This window comes from Artemia franciscana, chromosome 11, assembly GCF_032884065.1.
Source record: "Artemia franciscana chromosome 11, ASM3288406v1, whole genome shotgun sequence".
In the NCBI taxonomy this organism is placed as follows: Eukaryota; Metazoa; Arthropoda; class Branchiopoda; order Anostraca; family Artemiidae; genus Artemia; species Artemia franciscana.
Window position 1 is genome coordinate 2,686,724 of NC_088873.1, and position 20,545 is coordinate 2,707,268.

The 20,545-nt window shown below is 35.9% G+C and overlaps 1 protein-coding gene across 2 annotated transcripts in view; it reads right to left on the bottom strand.

Annotated features, from left to right (window-relative positions):
• Window positions 1–15,577, bottom strand: part of LOC136032689 (cholinesterase 1-like) — a 52,857-nt gene extending 37,280 nt beyond the window's left edge. Inside the window, exons 1-5 of one of the 2 annotated variants that reach the window (XM_065712988.1) lie at window positions 15,485–15,574; window positions 13,902–14,034; window positions 10,892–11,079; window positions 7,196–7,333; window positions 4,459–4,603 (exon numbers count right to left, since the gene is read on the bottom strand). In XM_065712988.1, the coding sequence (XP_065569060.1) occupies window positions 4,459–4,603; window positions 7,196–7,333; window positions 10,892–11,065 (457 nt within the window). In that variant the 5' untranslated portion in view covers window positions 11,066–11,079; window positions 13,902–14,034; window positions 15,485–15,574. Of the gene's footprint in view, window positions 1–4,458; window positions 4,604–7,195; window positions 7,334–10,891; window positions 11,080–13,901; window positions 14,035–15,484 lie in introns of both variants that reach the window. The other variant, XM_065712989.1, reaches the window with a different exon arrangement.
• Between the last annotated feature and the right edge of the window lie 4,968 nt (window positions 15,578–20,545).

Sequence of the window (20,545 nt, forward strand, 5' to 3'; positions counted from 1 at the left end):
TTAAGAAACAGATTCTTGATAACAAAGGATACACCAAAAGGATTGAATTTTGATGCTTATTTAAAGAATATAAAATTCAAGAAGTTTAATGCTACCCATCAAAAGTTATAAGCCTGAGAAAAATCGCCCAGTTTTTGAAAACAGGGGTAAACACACCCCTGAGAAATCAAGTGATCATTATGAAAATCAGACCATAGTAGTGTTTTTTTTTTATCCGTCCGGAGCTCCATAGCAACCAGTTTTGAGCTCCTAGTAACCAACAGGTGTTATTGATTGATTAGCCGCACCTGTTGTTACGTGACTGTTTACCTATGTAAATCTATTGAGGGTGACGTAATCTCAGGGGACTTGTTAAATTTATTGAGGATGACGTAATCTCGCGTGACTTATTTGCTAGAGCTTACTGTACGCTAGTCAAGTGGGTAACCCCGATTGTAACTGGGGATGGTGCATAAAGATTGTTACGTAGCACCAGCCCAAATTATAATGTCTGATGTGCAATTACAAGTCGATTTACGTAATTTTATGAAGCGCGAAATAAATTCGTTTCGTTGAATGAGGCTTTAAAATAAATGTCGATATGAAGTGCTTATTTTGTAGGGGATTCTTACATCATTAGGGACGACTGCCACTGCATGGCATTATTGCCTCGAAAACTTAAAACCTCCATGAATGGTTTTGACAAGTTAAATTGATTGGCCATCTCCTATTTAAGACCTAGATGGCTTTTTAGCACTCTTTGGGCCAAAAATGTGTTTTTTTCACCACAAAATGGCAGAAAAGTCACTTTACAATGGCGTAATCTTTTGTCATACTTAAGAAGAGCACTAGAAATTTTAATTCCCGTTCAAATGAGCCTTTTCCTAAATTTATAGGACCTTCAAACGTGGAAAAAAATAGACCAACAAACAAATAAACAAACATGCATCCATGATCTTGCTTCTCAGAAAAAAATGTAAAATTCCACATTTTTGTAGATAGGTGCTTGAAAACTTCACAAAAGAGGTCTCTGATATGCTGAATTTGACGATATAATTTTTATTCAATAAGATCACTTACTCCTATGGGGGTTTTTACCCCTTTTTTCAAAAATAGAGCAGACTTAATGACGTTCTGTAGAGTTGGTACACCGCTGGATGTGTCTGGCCAGGTAACTTTATTTGGTAATCCAGTTCAGCAGTTGGGAAAAAAGTCCTCATTATTCTCTCTTCTGTATTTGTATTCAGCAAGTTGATCATCTCCGCTACCTTGGTTTTTATCTTGATTCCCATCTGGCATGGAAATGTCACTGTGACGCAATTTTATCAAAAATTGCCCATGGGGTAGGCATACTTCAACGTCTGCAGCACTTCCTCCTTCAAAGAATACTTCTAACTATAGATTATTCTTTGGTTTACCATATATCTCCTACGGTTTCCCCCTATGGAGCAATAGCTTCTTATGCAACTATAGAGGTGTGCAAGTTCTGCAAAATAAAGCTGTTAGAACAATTGATATATATGTCCAGGATGAGCATGACACCTGTGCTTGTTCTAGGTCCGTGAAGCTCCTTAATGTAGGTCAGATAAGAGACTATCAAGCCAAAGATTTGGGTTTCAGTGTATGAATGGATTAACCCCTGATGTTTCTAAGAGTTTTTACAAAATTAATAATGACCTGCATAATTATGGAACTAGGCAAAGTGATAATATTGTTGTTGATCTGCGTCGTGGTACCAGGTCTTCATTTTCAATGAAACACCCGGGTTCATCTGTATGGAATGAGCTACCGTTGAGCATTAGGGCGGCGTAACACGTAGCTTAGTTTAAAAAGAATTGAAAAGATTATATTGGGGGGGGGAATTTGTGGAATTTTATTACAGCTTGTAGGTTGTATAGGAGAGGAAGAGGATCTGGAGGGGTAAGGTTGGGATGGAATACAAGGGTGGGTGAGAGGAGGGGGAGTTGAGTATTAAAGACTGATGGACACTGGATTTGTTATTATTATTTTTCTTTTATATTTTTATTTATCTATTTTCTTTTAACTCAGTTATCTATTTATTTATCTTTTTTCATATATAGGTCATAGTTTATTTATTTTTGGTTTGTTTATAATAGTTATAAATAAATAGCTGAGGTTTTAAGTAAAAATTACCGCAAGCCTTCATCGGTTTTCTCCAGCGCGAATGTGTTGTTTAATTTATATTTTAGTTTGTGAATGTGGATTAATGAACTTATGTACTTAAACTTACGAACTTAAACTTATGAACTTAAACTTATGAACTTAAACTTATGATCTTTGAGTTACACTTTAATTGCATTGCGTTCATTTTTAAGCATTGCGATAAAAACTAAAGCCTTAGCGTAAACAGTGGCTGGGAAATCCACCTCCAATGCATAATTGAGAAGCCACAAAGAAACTAATACAAATAAAAATAATGAAACAAGAATGAATTTGGTATATTCTACCAAGTATAGCCAGAATATGTGATTTGGAATACCTTTAGACTTTTTTTTAACAAAATAGCTATCTCAAAATTTTTATCTGTTTCATTTTGGGAAGAAAGGGCGGGGGAGGGGGTTTATCTGCCCTCCGATCACTCAAGTCAAATTAAGTCATAGACTCTTAAAAAGTGAACTAGAACTTTCGATTTCCAACCAAATTAGTCCTTTCTGAAGTTTATACGAGTATCTCTTCCAAATGAACTTTATATGCAGCAGGGAATAGCTTACAACGCCTGCCCCCGGGGCCCAGAGGAGTTGTGCCGACATTGGAGTTTCGTCACTGACCTTTGAAGTATTTTCAACAAAATGACTACCTCAAAATTTTTATCTGATGCAAGTGGAGGAAAAAGGGCGTGATGGGGGGGGGGCTACTTGCCCTCTGATGTCTTTTAACTCTAAAGAAGTGAGCTAGAACTTTTAATTTCTAGTCAAATGAGCACTCTCTGAAGCTTATACGAGCATCTCTTCTATAAGAACCATATTTGCCCCCAGGGTATAGCTTACAACGCCTGCACCCGGGCCCTGGGGGCTTGTGTTGACCCCGGAGTTTTGTTACATGATCTTTGAACATTTTTTTAAACGAAATGACTACCTCAAAATTTTTATCAGATGTATTTGGGGACAAAGGTCTTTGGGGGGGGGGGTAGTTGCCTTCCGATCACTTTTGAATCTTGAAAAGAGCACTTATACGAGCATCTCTTCTATAAGAACCATATTTGCCCCCAGGGTATAGCTTACAACGCCTGCACCCGGGCCCTGGGGGCTTGTGTTGACCCTGGAGTTTTGTTACATGATCTTTGAACATTTTTTTAAACGAAATGACTACCTCAATATTTTTATCAGATGTATTTGGGGACAAAGGTCTTTGGGGGGGGGGGGGGTAGTTGCCTTCCGATCACTTTTGAATCTTGAAAAGAGCACTTGAACTCTCGACTTCCAATCAAATAAGCCCACTTTGAAGTTTATACGACGACCCTTTCCATATGAAGTGCCTCTGGGAAAAAATAATAATAACAAAACACTGGAGCTGTATGGTCTTTGCTATAGGCAACGCTATAGCGTTGCCTCTGATATGGATCTTCAAAAACATAGGCAACAATATAGCATTGCCTCTGATATGAATCTTCGAAAACAAACAGTAAATTATTTATTCAATACCTAGCTTTAAGCAAGTCAGACTAAACTCGTATTTATCAAATATTTAGATTTATAAAGAAACTATTTTAAATTAGCTGACAATAAACAATGTATTTGTTTCATATTAAGCTTTAAGCTGAGGAAAGCATGGAATTTAAATATATACATTCCCAAAAAACATTTATTTCATAATTAGTTTGAAGCGAGTCAGATTAAGCTTATAGTTATTTAATTATTAGTTGTAGCCAGTTCAATAATATTATATAAAATTTGTCAACAACTGAATATTTATTTGTTTCATATTAAGTATAAACGGTTCGTCCAAAACAAATAAAACAATATTTATTTGTTAATTAGCTATAAGGACGCCGGATCTAAATTTATTTCGTAATTAGTGTTAATAATGCTGATAATAAACCTCTTGTTTGTGATAATCAATTACTTATGTAATTGTTGCCTTGAATGTCCAAAATTGGTGAATGTCGACATTCACCGGTGAATGTCTGAAATACCTTTTTCCTTAGATTTAGTCAGCGTTGCCAGTCAGCTTCTTCAGTTTAAAACAAGGTTTGATGATAACAGGTTAAGCTAAGTTAGATTAACTTTGGTTAGGTTTTTAACCCGTTTCTGAAACTTACAACCAAATTTAACCTAATCTAAAATAGCTTAATCTAACATAACTTTAACCTTTACAATCATAGCTTGCATAAGAATGAAAAAGCTGACTCACAATGGTAACCGATTCCATGAAGAGAAAAAGGAATTTCGAACATTAACCGGCGCATGTCGACATCCAGATTTCGGACATTGACGGTAACATAATTATGAAAACATTTACCTAGAGCACCAAGCCTGTACTGTATTGTTACCAACAAAACCTTCTGCTCAATTAGATATTCAGGCCCAAAATATGACAAAGATGCTCCACCCGTCACAAATTCACCGCCATGAATAAAAACAGCAACAGGGCGATCACCTTTAACCTAGAACAACATATTCAGAATTGTAATGACGAACTTAAATTAATCCAGGTAGAAGGCTAGCCCTGAAAAGATTATTTATTTTTGGTAAATGTTAAGCTCATATTCAATATCAAAAGCATGGATGCCGAAAGGAAAACATAACTGCTCCTCCTACCCTCCCTTCGGAATAAGAAGAAATCAAGAAAGGTAGAGAAATGAAAATTAAAACATATAATTTTCTGATATTTATTGCTCCATCCGTCACAAATTTAACCTTTAAATATTTGGTAGAGGGTAGTGTTGAATTATAGTAAAATATAGTATATGCATAGGATAAGGATAAAGATCCTCCAGAGCCATTGCTGGCGCATAGGGCGTCGAATCGACGTTTTAGTTGCTGCGTGTTTTTTACAGGGACAAGTAGGGACAATGCATGCAGGTGGTCAAATGGGCTTATCTCAGGAATGACTTAGTGTAATAATTCGAAACTTTCAGGGTATGATGAAAAAGATAAACAACTGACCAAATGGCAATATACAGACACTACTACTAATAAAAATACTACTACTATTACTACTCCTACCACCACGACTACTACCACTGCTACTACAGCCACTATTTCTATTGCGACTACTACTAAGGCTCAGGATATTAGGGTGAACATTTCAAGAAATATTGAGGAGGAAGTTGAGCTAAATCCAAATATCTGCATGTGTAAGTTCTCAGGAAAAGACGTATCTCAGGAATGACTTAGGGTATTCAGTTGGACTTTTCAGGGAATGATTAGAAGGATGATTCAGTCAAGAAAAAGTAATATGTGCACGCTACAGCTACTATTAAATCAGATCACGCTACGTGTGAACCGGTTGAAAATAGGACGTTGATAATATCTTCGGATTAGGAAGTTGAACTGAATCAAAATATCTGCATGTACAAGTTGTTAAAAAGACGTATCTCAGGAATGACTTAGGGTATTTAGTTGGACTTTTCAGGGAATAGTTAGAAGGAGGATCCAGTCAAGAAAAAGCAATATATGCACGCTGCAGATACTATTAAATCAAATCACGCTACGTGTGAACCGGTTGAAAAGGGACGTTGATAATATCTTCGGAGGAGGAAGTTGAACTGAATCAAAATATCTGCATGTGCAAGTTGTTAAAAAGACGTATCTCAGGAATGACTTAGGGTATTTAGTTGGACTTTTCAGGGAATGGTTAGAAGGAGGATCCAGTCAAGAAAAAGTAATATATGCACGCTGCAGCTACTATTAAATCAAATCACGCTACGTGTGAACCGGTTGAAAAGAGGACGTTGATAATATCTTCGGAGGAGGAAGTTGAACTGAATCAAAATATCTGCATGTGCAAGTTGTTAAAAAGACGTATCTCAGGAATGACTTAGGGTATTTAGTTGGACTTTTCAGGGAATGGTTAGAAGGAGGATCCAGTCAAGAAAAAGCAATATATGCACGCTACAGTTACTATTAAATCAAATCACACTATGTGTAAACCAGTTGAAAAGTGGACGTTGATAATATCTTCGGAGGAGGATTGAAGTTCAAGTTGCTCTGTAATAACGATTACAAGCCACTCTGAAAAGTAAATATCACCTAAAAACCTTTTGTTACCACTTTTTTTCTTCTAAACCCTAGTTTTTTCCTGTATGTTATATACACGCCCCCATTTTTATATCAATATTTTATTAAGCAATGATGCTAGATTTAGTTAACAAAGAGAAATAGGCAATTGTCATATGTATGGCATTCGCTCTAACTTAGTAAAACTCTTAGAAAAAAATCAATCAAGCGACGAAGTGTCACAATTTGAGCTGATGGGGGAATGGTAACTATTATTTCGTTTAATGTTAGGATTAAAAGTTTTTACTATAAGATACGATATAAAAAAGGAATTAATATAAGCCTTTTTGGCCATTTTCAGATACATCATAAAATAGATAAATCTTGCGAGGGGGGGGCATCTTGTTTTGTTTTTTGAGTTTTAAAATAAAGTAACAAATGAACGTATTTCTCAAAATCCAGATGGGGCAATTAGATGTCCCAATTTGCTTTCCTACTTTACAATTATTCTTCATCTCATCAGACATCTATAGAAAGCAAAGGACACCATGTTCATTCAGGGTGTCCGAGGGCTTGGGAGCGACTACGTTCCCAAGATAGACAGAAGACAGATGAGAAGAACGACACCCAGTTAGAACTTACAGAGAATGTTGAGACAGAAGATACACAAGAAGAACAACACCCAGTTAGAGCTTACAGAGAATGTTGAGAGGGATGTTGAACTAAAGCCAAACACACTAAGAGTATTACGTTGAAACTTTCTGGGAATGTTAAGGGTGATGTTGAAATGAGTAAAATAAAACACTATCTGTAACTAGGTTTTCAAATAGCCATGTCTGTAATATGTCAGGACAGCTAAGGTTATTAATTCGAAACCTTGAAGGTCTTGTAGTAATTTCTTTTTTTAATTTATCATGAAAAACTATTCCCCCACTAAAAAAGCATTTTTACTTTTTGTAGATTTCATCGCTACAAGCTTCAAGAAAGCCACAGCATAACACCGAAAGTTGCATCTGATCATAAAATTATTTACTTACTGAAGGAGTGTAAACATTCAAAAATAGACAATCTTCATCTCCAATTGGTTGATTTGCACCGATGTCAAATTGAGGGCATATTTCTCCATCCTCTAAGGCATCAACAAGATCAACCCATTTAGGAGGCTCGACAGGGGCCTAAAAAACATAAACGCTTCGTTAGTAAGAACAACTAAATCTCGACAAATTGCTTAAGTCTTTAAAAGCTCACTTAAATCATTCTAGGCCTCTATGCAAGGGTAACTGTAAAAGTTGTTTTCCTATACATAGTTAAAAGATTTAGCTCGATTATTACTCAGATATCGACCCTAAAAAATATTCTAGTGGGTCATTCATCCTCACAATACACTATAGTTTATGCATTTACTCAGACTGGAATCATCTTGTTATCGTAATTGAAGTTTGTTTACTGAGATCTTCATTTTGTATTTCATCCTCGATTGTTTATATCTTCACATCATTTGCATTTTGTTGGTTTGAAATCATCAACTATATATGGTGAGTGTGTGAATTATATTGGATTTGAATTATATGTAGAAGTAACCACAATTAATTTGGTTACTGGTTCCTGAAGAGAAAGTTTCCACTCAAAAGCTAGATAGCTTCATTATTTTTCAGTTGCCAAAATATATTAATAAACCTGGAATCGAATTACGTCTTGCTATCATAAGATCATAAATGCTGTGAGTAATTTTTAAGGAATAATATGCTTGGCTTCCTTTTACTAATACGTAGGATGATTGTATTGAGAGAGCAACATGTTGACTTTGTCTTTTTTTGCCTGGTTGTCGTTTCAGTGCAGTGCGAGAACACGGTATTGGTATCAACTCTGTAGTTATTACAGATAGCGCTGACGTTAAGCGTGCTTGATGAATATGAAATTGCACTTAGATATAGTTAGAAAGGGTGGCTTTCGCTTTTCCTTGACTTAGAACCTACATTGTGGAACCTAAAGTGCAGTTTTAAGTTTCATAATTTATGCTTGAAAAAACTAAAAAAAGACGTTCCACTACACTTGCTTTCTTCCAGTCCTGATTATGATTTTGCGTAGAAGGCTCTGTTGAAAACGATGAGCAGGCAGGCATAACTTTCTAATTTGAGGTTCAGCAGAATCTTAAAGTGCTTAAGATACACAAAAGTTCCCTAGCTGAATCACAAGAATATTTTCTTTGAATAACCAACAGAAAAACCTAGGGACCAAAATAAGGACATTCTCCCACAGGTGTAGAAGTGCTGCCAACTAACTTTACAAAATATTTTTGCTTGTGATTTCGGTTGAGTTTGTTATTTGATTTTAAGCATTTAAGACTGAGGTAGCGGAATAATATAAGATGTGCTTTCCAAACTTTAATTTTTCCCTCATTGCTAATTCACACTTTGTTAGTTGCTCAGCAATGATATTAGAGACTAGGAGTACGACAAGAATTTTTGAACAGAGTAGGAAAATAATCTTGTTCTCAACTCTGAAGATTCATCCCGACAATCCTTGAAAACTCATGACAATCCTTATAACCTAAACTTCCAAATCCCAAAACTTTATTGCTGTTGCATATATCGGAGAAAAAAAAAATTGGACGACAAATTTGCACCGAAGCAAGCTAAGTCATGATCCGATGCCATAATGATTCAAATTCTTGGCTGGTGCAAACGAAACTAAAGGCAGAAACAGGACCTTAGGTCTGTGATTCTCCCTCTCTCCGCCAACTTTTTGGCAGAAATATAGATGTTTCACCCTCTTCGAAGCAGAATAACACAATAATTTTCAGTCTCCATTGTTGGAGGCACGACTTTGATATGTGGCTCCTCCAGTGGGTTCCAAATCTTTAGTCATTAGTTTTTGTTTTTTTTGCATAACATAAATCAGGTATGTTGAACCTTGTTTTGAACCAGAATATTGCAATAATATAATATGTCCGACCAGAGAACCAATATAGATTTATAGACCCTCCTCTCTTTAGACCCTCCTTTTATCCCAGCACAACAGATTTAGTAAGAAAATAGGCATGTGACACCATGTTTAAGCCAAAATCACATAATGATTTTCAATAAATGCTATTGAAGGTACAAAGTAGATCTTTAGCCCCTCCAGCTCCTCTCCTGCCCTCGCCACATCAATGTTTTTTCATGTTGTTGGATTTAGCGCTTATAACTTTAAGTTAGGTAGCTAGTTACGAATTTTTTGAATTTCATATGAAATTCAAGCATTCATGGCCAACGAAGAATAAGAAAAATGGTGCTTGAATTAAGCGCAAGAAATACCTTAAGAAAATGTTATTTTTGTTCTTGTGAAGGGAAAAACAAACTCATTTCTGTACACCACTGTTATTAGAGGCATTAAGTGAACTTGCGACCCTTCCAAAATCTCCTTTGCTCTTCCCACTAGCTTGTTAATATGAAGGTAGGCATTATTCACTGTCTTTGAACCAGGATCACCCTGAGAGATTTATTCCGTCGGAGCTCCATATAATTTTTCTATTTTTTTTTTTTACCATAGTAACATTTTTTATTCCTCTGATTTAGAAACTTCTGACATTGTTAGTCCCATCCAAACTCCTTTAGCCCATTCTACTTCCTATACTCTTTTTTGATCTTCTTTTAGGCTTCTTTCACGCCTTCCTATATTCTAAACCCCTTCCAAATTCTTGAAAACCCTTAGACTTTCTTTCTTGACTTCTGACTTTCATAGATTCTACTTACTTCCTTTAGTTTCAACAAACTTCCTTTCGTTCTTTCATGGTATCGTCTGGCCCTCATTTTGCCCTACACACCTTTCTATCCCTTATTTTCCCTTGCTTTACTGTCTTATTACGTGGTGTTGTCCTTTTCAAACTTCTGGGTCTCATCTAGTCCTCTTTTTACCCAGGACGATTTACGTTCCCTTCTATCCTTTGCTTTATTGTCTTGTTACACAGTGTGGTCTTCTCTCTTTTCGTCCTATACGATTCCCATTCTCTTCTATCCTCTTGTCTTACTGTCTTATTACGTGGTATGGTTTTCTTCCACCTTTATTTAGTCCCATCTAACGCCCCTTTCATGGCTTGAGCCAGTATAGGTTAGAGAAGATTTCCAATTTTGATTGGTTCCACGATGTGGTAAAATTCCCAGGCTTGGTAGCATTTTACTTGAGATAGGAAATAACCAAACATTAAATTTTTCACCGCCCTATACTCTGAGTAATTACATAGTCCATGGATATTCAAAATCAGATAGTAAATTAAACTGCTTCCGGTAATTTGTACCGGTGCCGTTACTCTTTTCGACAGTAATGCTCTAGGGCAAAAGACGTAGACATAGCCTGCACTTGCAGCATTTTTGGAAATAATAAAAAAGATTGAGTTGGGTCAGGTTACAGCTTCAGATTCAAAGATTGAGCTTCATCTTGCAGATGGGCTGCATATTAGAAATGGCAGTATTAGACAGGTGTCGGGAAATAAAGAAAAACGCTGGTTTTAGTCTTTTTGAGAATGTCTTTAAAAGTAGTATTATTTTTTATTCAAGAAAGTAATTGTTAAGACACAAAGTAGAACAGAATATGGGGTTTGCCCCCCTCCCAATTCATGTTACTTAAAAACAAACAGTATTACATTTAAAACTGAAAAAAATAAAAAAAGGACTGGCCTGGCGTTCGCGTGTGCATTGTTAGTCAGTGTACATGCAGTTTCGATGATGACAAGAAATAACCTATGGGGGACTTACAGCAAATCTCAAATTCTTTGTAGGTGCTTTAGCATATCTAAGTCCTCTGAATTGATCGTAAGAAGTTCCAGAACCTGCCAAGACTTTCTCTCCGCGTACGGGACCCAAGTGTGTAAAGACCTCGACATAGCTGGTAGCTTGACATAATTGTACTATCAGAAGAATACAGTACATCAAAAAGTAGTGATCTGCAATTTCATAGAATATGGTGAGTAAATATGGAACATTGTTAGCACAAGTCTTACCTTTGTAGGCTATCTAAATAGGGGTAGATGACTAGAGGGTAGGCTATTTAAATGTATGTCTACAGCGCTGCATAGTTGTAACGAGAGCTGAAACCTAGCTCAGAGTCAACCACGGCCAATAGTAATGCGTTTTGTCAAAATTCGTCTATTGAGACAAATTTTTATTAACGATTAATTCAGGAATGGTAACTATTATTTTGATTAATCCGAACAGTTTAAGTCTGATGCAATGATTAGTAATCAGAGACAACATGCCTTTCAGGCCTGAAATCTCATCCAGTTTTGTGGGTCTCTTTTTTACATGTGAAGAATTGATGAGTCTCCGTTTTTCTTTCTTTTTTTTCATTCCAAGAGTGATCGCGTTGAGCTAGTGATCATAGAATGTTGGCTAAAGGCTTGTTAGAAAGGAAATCGCAATATCTAGTCGCAAAATCGCAATAATCCAAAAGAGTTCGTGTCACAGCAATGTGGTGTTTTCTGCTATTTTCTGCACATAACATCCGTTTTGCCCAAAGAGGGTTAAAATAGGAAACACAAAGAGAGTAAACATAAAAACTAATCCTAAAAAAAAACAGGATGTTCTCATAGGAGCAGGAAATTCCAAAAGTAGTCTGCAAAAAATAGAAAACAAGTCGATAAACTTTTAGTCTTATGCCGGCCATGTTGTCAACATTATCTAAGCATAGCCTACAATTGTAATTATACAAAAGACCAACTGAGCTCAATTTTAAGTAAATTACTAATTTTTAACCATTCTAGAAACATTGGCAAGCGTCATAAGTCCGTTTAATTTAGCTAGTTTTGTTAGATACGTATAACTTATGTAATCTGCGAAGCAATAAGCTTAAACTCCACTCTTAATTACCATAAAAAAAAATTTGTTTTTTCCTCATTAATTTACAATTAAAGATAGCCGTACTATGGTTTTCCAGAGTAGGTGTCAACTACCCCCCCCCTGATCTTTTTTTTAAGTTGCATGACTAAATGATTATTTTATGTTACAATTTAAGGAGATTTTTAGCATGTCTCATTACAAGGACAGCAATCATTTATTCCTATAGTCAAAGAGAAAGGCGACGTTACTGCTCCATACTTTCATTTTAAAAAGTGTGCTTTGATTGCATTGATTTATTTGCATTGTCAATCTTTCTTATTTTTGCAGTTAAAAAAAACAAGTTTTTTCAACTGGAAGTAAGGAGCAACATAATAACTTAAAACGAACAGAAATTATTCCGTATATGAGAGGGGTTGTCCCCTCCGCAACACCTTGCTCTTACGCTTAAGTTTGACTCTTTCTCACAGCTCTACTTTTTAAAACAAAAAACTTTAGCGTAAAGAGCGAGGCGTTGCGGAGGGGACAACCCCCCTCATACACGGAATAATTTCTGTTCGTTTTAAGTTTTAATGTCGCTCCTTACTTGCAGTTAAAAAAAACTTGTTTTTTAATTTGATTTCTGAACGTTTTTGAATTCATGCATGTTTGATTTTGGCTCACCGCACATGAATAATTAAACAATGGTCAAAGTTTGTGACCTGCAACCCCTCGCCCGGGGACTGTGGGGGATTAAGTCATCCCCAAGGACATAGTTATTAGGTTTTCGACTAAGCTGAACAGAATGGCTATCTCAAAATTTTGATCCGGTTACTTTGGGGGGATAATGAGCGTGAGAGGGTGCCTAGGTGCCATCCAATTTTTTGGTAACCTAAAAAGGGCCCTAGAACTTTTAATTTCTGTTAGAATGAGCCCTCTCACAACATTCTAGGACCACTGGGTCGATACGATCACCCCTGGGAAAAAAATAAAATAGACGCGCATCCGTGATCTGTCTTCTGGCAAAAAAAAAAGTACAAAATTCTCTGATGCGCTGAATCTGATGGTGCGATTTTCGTTATGATTCTATGACTTTTTGGGGGGAGGGGGTGTTTCCCCCTACTTTCTAAAATAAGGCAAAGTTTCTGAGACTCATGACTTTTCATGTGTAAGTTTAAACTTGATGAAACTAATATATTTAAAATCAGCATTGAAATGCGATTCGTTTGGTGTAACTATTGGCATCGAAATTCCGTTGTTTTGAGACAAAAATCGAACTGTTTGTCAAACGAACTGTTTGACAAAATTCTTAATATTATTGCTCGGCTAATGATCTAAAATTGTCTAGAAGCTTACTATAGGTAGCTTCGTTAGTAGCAGAAAAATTCTATTGACGCAATAATAGCATCAAAAGACAGCAGTAAAAAAAAAATATCAAACACTTCGTGGTAAAGAACCGTAAGTAAGAAGCGACCCGGCTCAATAGTAATCGAAACTCTAAAGAACGGAATTTTGACACTAATAGATACATCAAAAGAATTGGCTTATTATGGTTATTCCAAATATTTGTTTCATTAAAGTTTAGTCCTACCCATCAAGGTGTAATGTTTTCTAGGCCAAGCGACCGTTTTTACAGGCTTTAATCCCTTTTTCTGGGCATCATACCTTTTTCGGCCGAACTAATAATTATCCAAAGAGTAGTTCACTTTGTTGAAGATAAAACAAATAAAAAAGAAAAATGTTCTTAACTAAAACTTGAGACGTTAACTGAATCCAAAATTATGAAATGGTGATCGAATGTTCCTTTGTGGAACGAAGAAAATCCAAACAATTTTCTCTTGATATCTCTCCTGCTGATACCCAGTTTAGAGAATAAAATCGAGCCCAAAAAAGTACCCGAAAATAAATACTAAACACTTCTAAGACAGTTAATTTAAGTAGGATTTATTAATACCTCTAGGAAAACGTCTGGTTCTGCAACAAGTACAAGCAGGTAAGTCAAAGCAGGATAGTGCTGTACAATATTTTAACGTCTGGTTCTGCAACAAGTACAACGTCTTGGTTCTCGTCTTGGAAAACGTCTGGTTCTGCAACAAGTACAAGCAGGTAAGTCAAAGCAGGATAGTGCTGTACAACATTTTAAACTGACACAAGGGATAAAACCAAAACTGGGCTCAAATTATCGTTTATTAAATACGTTTTGAGACCATACTGGCTGTGCATGACGTATGAAAACAAGGAAGGAAATAATAAATGAAAAGAGAAAAATCAAATAGGTGAAAAACGAGGATTTTGTCAGCCAGTAGCAGAATATGAGTGTCTTTTTTTTTCCTCTCGTACAGTTCCCTTAAGAAGGTTCGATTTTGTTGTTTGTTTGTTTTGACAATATATGCCACAAGAGCGTAAAAATATAGAGCAAAAGTAAATTAATGGTCAGATGTCAGAAAAACTGAGGCGTCAAATGCCCCCTTCTGCCCAGGCCTAGAACCGCCACTGAAATAAGTCCTTTCATTTCTGAAGATATGTCATAAAAATAAGTGTTCTTTTTAACACTGCTCTTATTTAAAAACACTCATACCTCAAGTACTTGAAAAAAGTTACTTTAGCGCAGAAAGCAGAATTTTTGTTGTATAAGTTGTTGCTTTTCGTTTTAATATCATATTCTGGAAAACCTAAATTTTACGGTATTTGACCCCCTCCCCCCAAAAAATTGCACCGTTTCCAAAAAAAGACAGAGTTGTCACATCTACTCCCCTCCAGACCCCATATTGCACGCTTATTCCACACATACTCCCCGAAATTAGATGGAAAGTAGGCATAGAACATCAAATGTTTAGTTTTTTCTTGGAGGGGGAGGGGTATCTGAAAGCGGAAGAGGGGGGCTCATTTTGGGGAATGTTGTCTGCTATTTTTGGACTAAAAAAAATACGGAATTTAAGGAAACATACTTGTTAGTAGCAAATCACTGTTAGGACCACAAGAACGCTTTCGTTGTAGGTAAGCGGAGATATGAGCTATCCGAATAATAAGAAAATTTGTATTTACCTTGAGAAGCCTGGAGAAAAATAGGTTCATTTATTTAATGTAAAAACATTGAACCTTTAATCGTAGCAAATTGGGAAAGGGTTCATTCGAACGGGAAATTTGAGTTTAACTTCCAATTTTATAGTTATGAAAAACACGTCACTGCAAGAAACGAAGTATTATAATTTCTAAAAAAAAAAAAAAAACAGATCAACTTGCATTTTTGAAAAATAAAAGCACTCGATGTGGACTTGAAGGTTTTGTTCCATCAAATACATGTGTACATGAACTTTTAAACATGAAAAAAATTCTTGCTACAGTAAAAGTTAGATTTCTTTAAGTTTTTAATTTTTTCCGTTAAAATTTTTAGCTGATTTCGTGGTCAGTACCTTATGGTATAGAGAATTAACGAACACTAAACTGCTCCCTATAGCGCTATTTAAGAAAAAAAGAGTCATAAAAGTTAAGTCATAAAACGGGCCACCAAAGATAAAAAAAAGGGGATTGACTTACATTAATGAATAATCAAAATTAAAAGCACAAATATCGACGCTTATATAAACATCAGTAATGAGCACTTAGTTTAGTACGGAATTATGAATTAAGACAATTTAAACCACATGTTCAGTTGTTAATTGGGCGGAAGCTCATGGGTTGATAGCCTCTTTCGTACACGATGCATGACAAAAGTAATGAAAACAAATTAGCCACATCACCATTAAGAAAAATATTTAATATGGAGTTTAGAATTGAATAACAATTCTACAAACATTGCGTTCTTCTGAGCATGCTGAGTTTAAACAACATTAGGTTGTCAACAGCACCCAGTCATAAAAATACAGGGGGACGGGTAAGTTTTTCTTTTAAACAACTTTACAAAAAAGTCTTTTCCGAAATCTAGGCGGGCACATTTTGTTTTTGGATTTTTTAACGAACAAGCCGTAAAGTAACTCTTCGAAGCCTAGGGAGTGGAAAGCTGCCCCCCCCCCCCGTATCCACGCCCCTGACACTTTTCCAATTCAGAAACAATAGAGTGATAATATGGAATTGAAAGAGTACGTATACATTTGGAGTTTTCTAGAAATCTGAGTGTCTTAATCAATCAATGCATGCCTTTGAGGTTTGGGGTCACATCCACTCTAGTTGGGTGCAGCCTGATTGGTTAAGATTCCTAGATTTTCAGCCCACTTTCGCGAAAACACCAAATGTCAACGCAATTTGACACTTTGCTCAGGACAAACTTGAAAAATTACAAGCCTCAAACAGAAAATGGTAACAAACTGTAAGTAAGAGCAGCCCTTGCTACCAGCAGCTGAAATAATTATGTCTTTAAGAGAAGCGACTTTTAGTTTCCGTTCGAATGAGCCCTCTCGCAATGCTCTAGGACCACTGGATCGATACGATCACCCCTGGGAAAACAAACAAATAAGCATGTATCCTTGATCTTCCTTCTGATAAAAAATAGAAAATTCCACATTCTTGCAGATAGGATCTGATGGTGTGATTTTCATCAAGGTTCTATCACTTTTAGGGTGTGTTTTCCCTTTTTTCGAAAATAAGACAAATATTTCCAAGATCGTAACTTTTGATGGGTAAGACTAAACTTGATGAAACATATTTAAATCAGCATAAAAAATCCGAGTCATTTTATGCATCTATTGGTATCGAAATTACATTTTTTTTTACAGTTTCGGTTATTATTGAGCCGGGCCGCTCCTTACTTACAGTTCGTTAGCGCGAGCTGTTTGACTACACGTGTCTTGAACAATCGTGAAAGAACTAGTAACATTAAACTGAATATTTGATATAAAATGATACTAATTGCTGAATACTCATCAGTTTAAGATTTTATTTCACAACTTATTTTATTTTTATCTTCAATTACGTAATAAGCATCAAAAACATTTGCAATATAATTCGCTTTCAATAAAGAGTTAATGACACAGTAGGCTTTAGACCTTTAGAGATAGGAAAGGGGGCAGTAGCCAAACTCTTTTTTATAATGAAAAACATATGTGACTGGAACATTCTTGGAAATAACTAATAAAATTAGACTGATATTTGATACATATTTATATTGATTGCTGAAAGCTCATCAGTTCAAGACTTTATTTCACTGTAATTTTTATTTTCAATGTTGTAATAAGCACAAAAGAAAACATTTTAAATGTAATTCATGTTCTTCCCTGAGAAAATTTTCTAAAAAAAACAGCAAGTGGCAAATATTTACGGGCAATCTCCCTGAGCTAGTGAAAAATAATAAGTTACCTACAAAACTGCTATAAATTGCCTAAAATTAGGGCAATGTATGGGTTGTCTCTGCAAGTACTCCTTATCTTTTATTAACAGAACTCTTGCCATCCCCCTTAAAATAATGTTTATATACACTAAATCAACAGGTAGAAACAAATTATCCTCCTTAAAGGACCACCCGAGGACCTTTTTTTTTTATTCCGCTCCCTTCTTTGAAAACAAAGTCTTGCACAAGTGCCTCTATTACATTACATAATGCAACACATTATTCAATAGTGCCTCTGTTGCATTACACATTGCACAATAGTGTTCACCTTATAGAAAAGATTATTATTATTAATATTAATTTATTACCCGTCAAAAACGGAAAAGACGGAGTATATGAAAGAAAAAGAAAGAAAAGCACAAAAATTTAAATACACTTCCACTTCAAATATTATAAAATAACATTAGTCCAGGGGTGGTTAGTTCTTAAAACATTGGTACTGAATTTGGAGATTCTTCTCTCTATGGCCATGGAAGGGTTGGTGACCTTATATTTCCTGGAGATGTCGCTATTGCTGTGCCACAAAGGGAGACGCAGGAGAAACTTAGCATATCTGTAAAATGCGCTGCTAATGGCTTTCTTTTCGGTAGCTGTGAATATTTTCCAGAAGAGAACCAGAGCAAGCAGATGGGGGGTAGTAAAAGCATTGTATAGCCGGGCAAGGAGAGGACGGTTGAAACGATACTTATTGGCAACAAGTAATCCGTAAGACGCTCGTAGACGAGAACAGAGGTGGTTTTTAGATGTAAAATTAACCGGCTACCATTTACTTGAACATAAATCATCCTATATAATTGGTTGTGTCGGTAACTCCCAGCCAATCACTAATGTTCAGTTCTGAGAAAAATCGTGTTTTGTTTATATGACGGGTACCGAAAGCAATTATTTACCATTAACTACCAGAGACAGTAGATTTCTGATCCTCCCAAAAGAATATACACTACTGTCTGTCCTCTTTTTTATATTTTTTGTCTGACATGTTCTTTGGCTATTAAATGTATAGTACAGTAGGACAGAGGAAGGAAAACCCTCCCCTTAATATAAACTCCTTCACATCTGTCAGAGGATAAATACAAAAACAAACGGCTTTCATATTGTGAAAATGTCTAATGTTTGCTATGGCTCTTTCATCTAATTTAGGCCAATAACCTTCAATAAAAAGAAATTTCTAAAGTCTATTTCTAAATCCTTATAAACGCATCTGAGACAGTCTTCATAAAAAGAACACATTTTAATCGCAAGATAAGGATTTATAAAACAAGCACACATCAAACATGAATTAGAAACATATAAATAATCAAACAGATAAACGTTTGGAATAAGATACATTAATTTTAATATAATTGTGCTAAGCTTGAGATCTATTCATTTTTGCTGATCTGGGTGATCAACTCCAGCTTGGGTCACGAGGTCATTGATGCTTTTTTCAAGATGATCAATTCGATTTCCCATTTCATCTAGTGTGAAGAGTAGTTAAGGAAGAAGATTTCAGATGAAAGAATTGCAATTTAGTCAAAAACACAAAATAAATCAAACGACTCATTAAACAATATTAACAAGCACAGTATTGAGGAGCTCATTATTAATGTAGAATCGCGACCTACCCACTAATTTTCTCTCCCTTTTTTGTTCGAAGTGATAATTGTCTTCATTCGTGTTTGACACCAATTTGTTTTATTAGTAATTACAATATGAGACAATTAGATTTGTATTTACTATTACATATAAGATCTTTTGCCTTACTCTATTATGTCTATTAGCGACTTTCCTAGCTTCTCTATTAGAGTTCTGAGTTGTGCGTTTTCTTTGCTCTTAAATCTTTTGTGAATGTTCCCATCAATATTTTTTGTTAAAAACGGTTTTTAATTTTATAAAAAACGCAAAATTGTCAGTATAACTGCTATTTTTTGTAATGTTGAAATGAAAATAACTAAAAAAATAGGATGATGACAGCTAATAGATAGACGGGAATGAAACAAAAAGCTCCTAAGTTTTTTAGGGGCAAAAAACGAATATGAATTTGCAAAACTGCAAAAAAAAGATTTGTCTCTAAAATCCGCCTTTGATAATAGTACTAACGCCATTGCAGCTGACTTCATCATATTGTTTTACTATAATGCCACTAGCTGTTGGGGTGGCGCTTCGCGCCACCCCAACACCTAGGTGGTGGGGCGCTTCGCGCCCCCCCAAGCCCCCCCGCGCGCGTAAGTCGTTACGCGCCATATTAGTTATGCGCCATTGTAGTTGTGTCCCACCTGTGAATATAGATAGATTTATATATGTGTTTCAAACTACGTAAAAATTGCGAATAAACAACATTCTTGGCTTTCCCATTGTCTGTGCATATACAAAGCCGTATGTACTACTTTTAAATTGAAAAAGCAGATCCGTTGCAATCATGGGAATGCGAGGAATAAGAACAGCCTCACCCTCATAAGGCCCTGTCAAGATTGTGGCCTCTATTAGGTTTTCCATTGTTTTTTTTACGGCAAGTCGCGTGCCATTGCAAAGCTTTGGTGGGTTGATATTTCTTAAAAGTATTATTGGTACGCCTATTTTTAGTTGTAGCACGTGTGGTGGAAACCCTGAAGGATCTATGGAATTTAAAAATTCAGATGGATAATTAACCGCTTCATTTGGTTCCAAAACTGTATCGACTGACTTGTAAAGGACTGCCTGGTCTCGAATCTTGGTCAAAACAATATTGTTGATTTCGTGGACGTCTATATTTTTGGGTGCGAGAATCGCTCTTTCACTTAGCCATTTATTATTTTTATAATTTTTTAGAATATTCGGAAATACTTTTTCAATCAATTCATTTTTGGACGTCACTAAATTACAGAAATCAGCAGGTAGTTGTATACGTCCTGAAATTGAGTCTACTGTTTGACCAGAGTCATCGTTTTGCAATCGGACACGCATATTTGTAGTTAATTTTAATATTTTTACGTGTGCCCATAAATTAGAATTTTTTAGGCAAGCATTCATTTCGTCTGCAGGAGTTAAACTACGTAAAAATTGCGAATTTACAACATTCTTGGCTTTCCCATTGTCTCTGCATATACAAAGCCGTATGTACTAATAATGACTAGGTGATTAACAACACCTAGTTGGTGGGGCGCTTCGCGCCCCCCCCCCAGGCCCACCCGCGCGCGTAAGTCGTTACGCGCATTATTAGTTACGAGCCATTGTAGTTGTGTCCCTGTGTCCCACCTGTGAATATAGATAGATTTATATATGTGTTTCAAACTACGTAAAACTTGCGAATATACAAC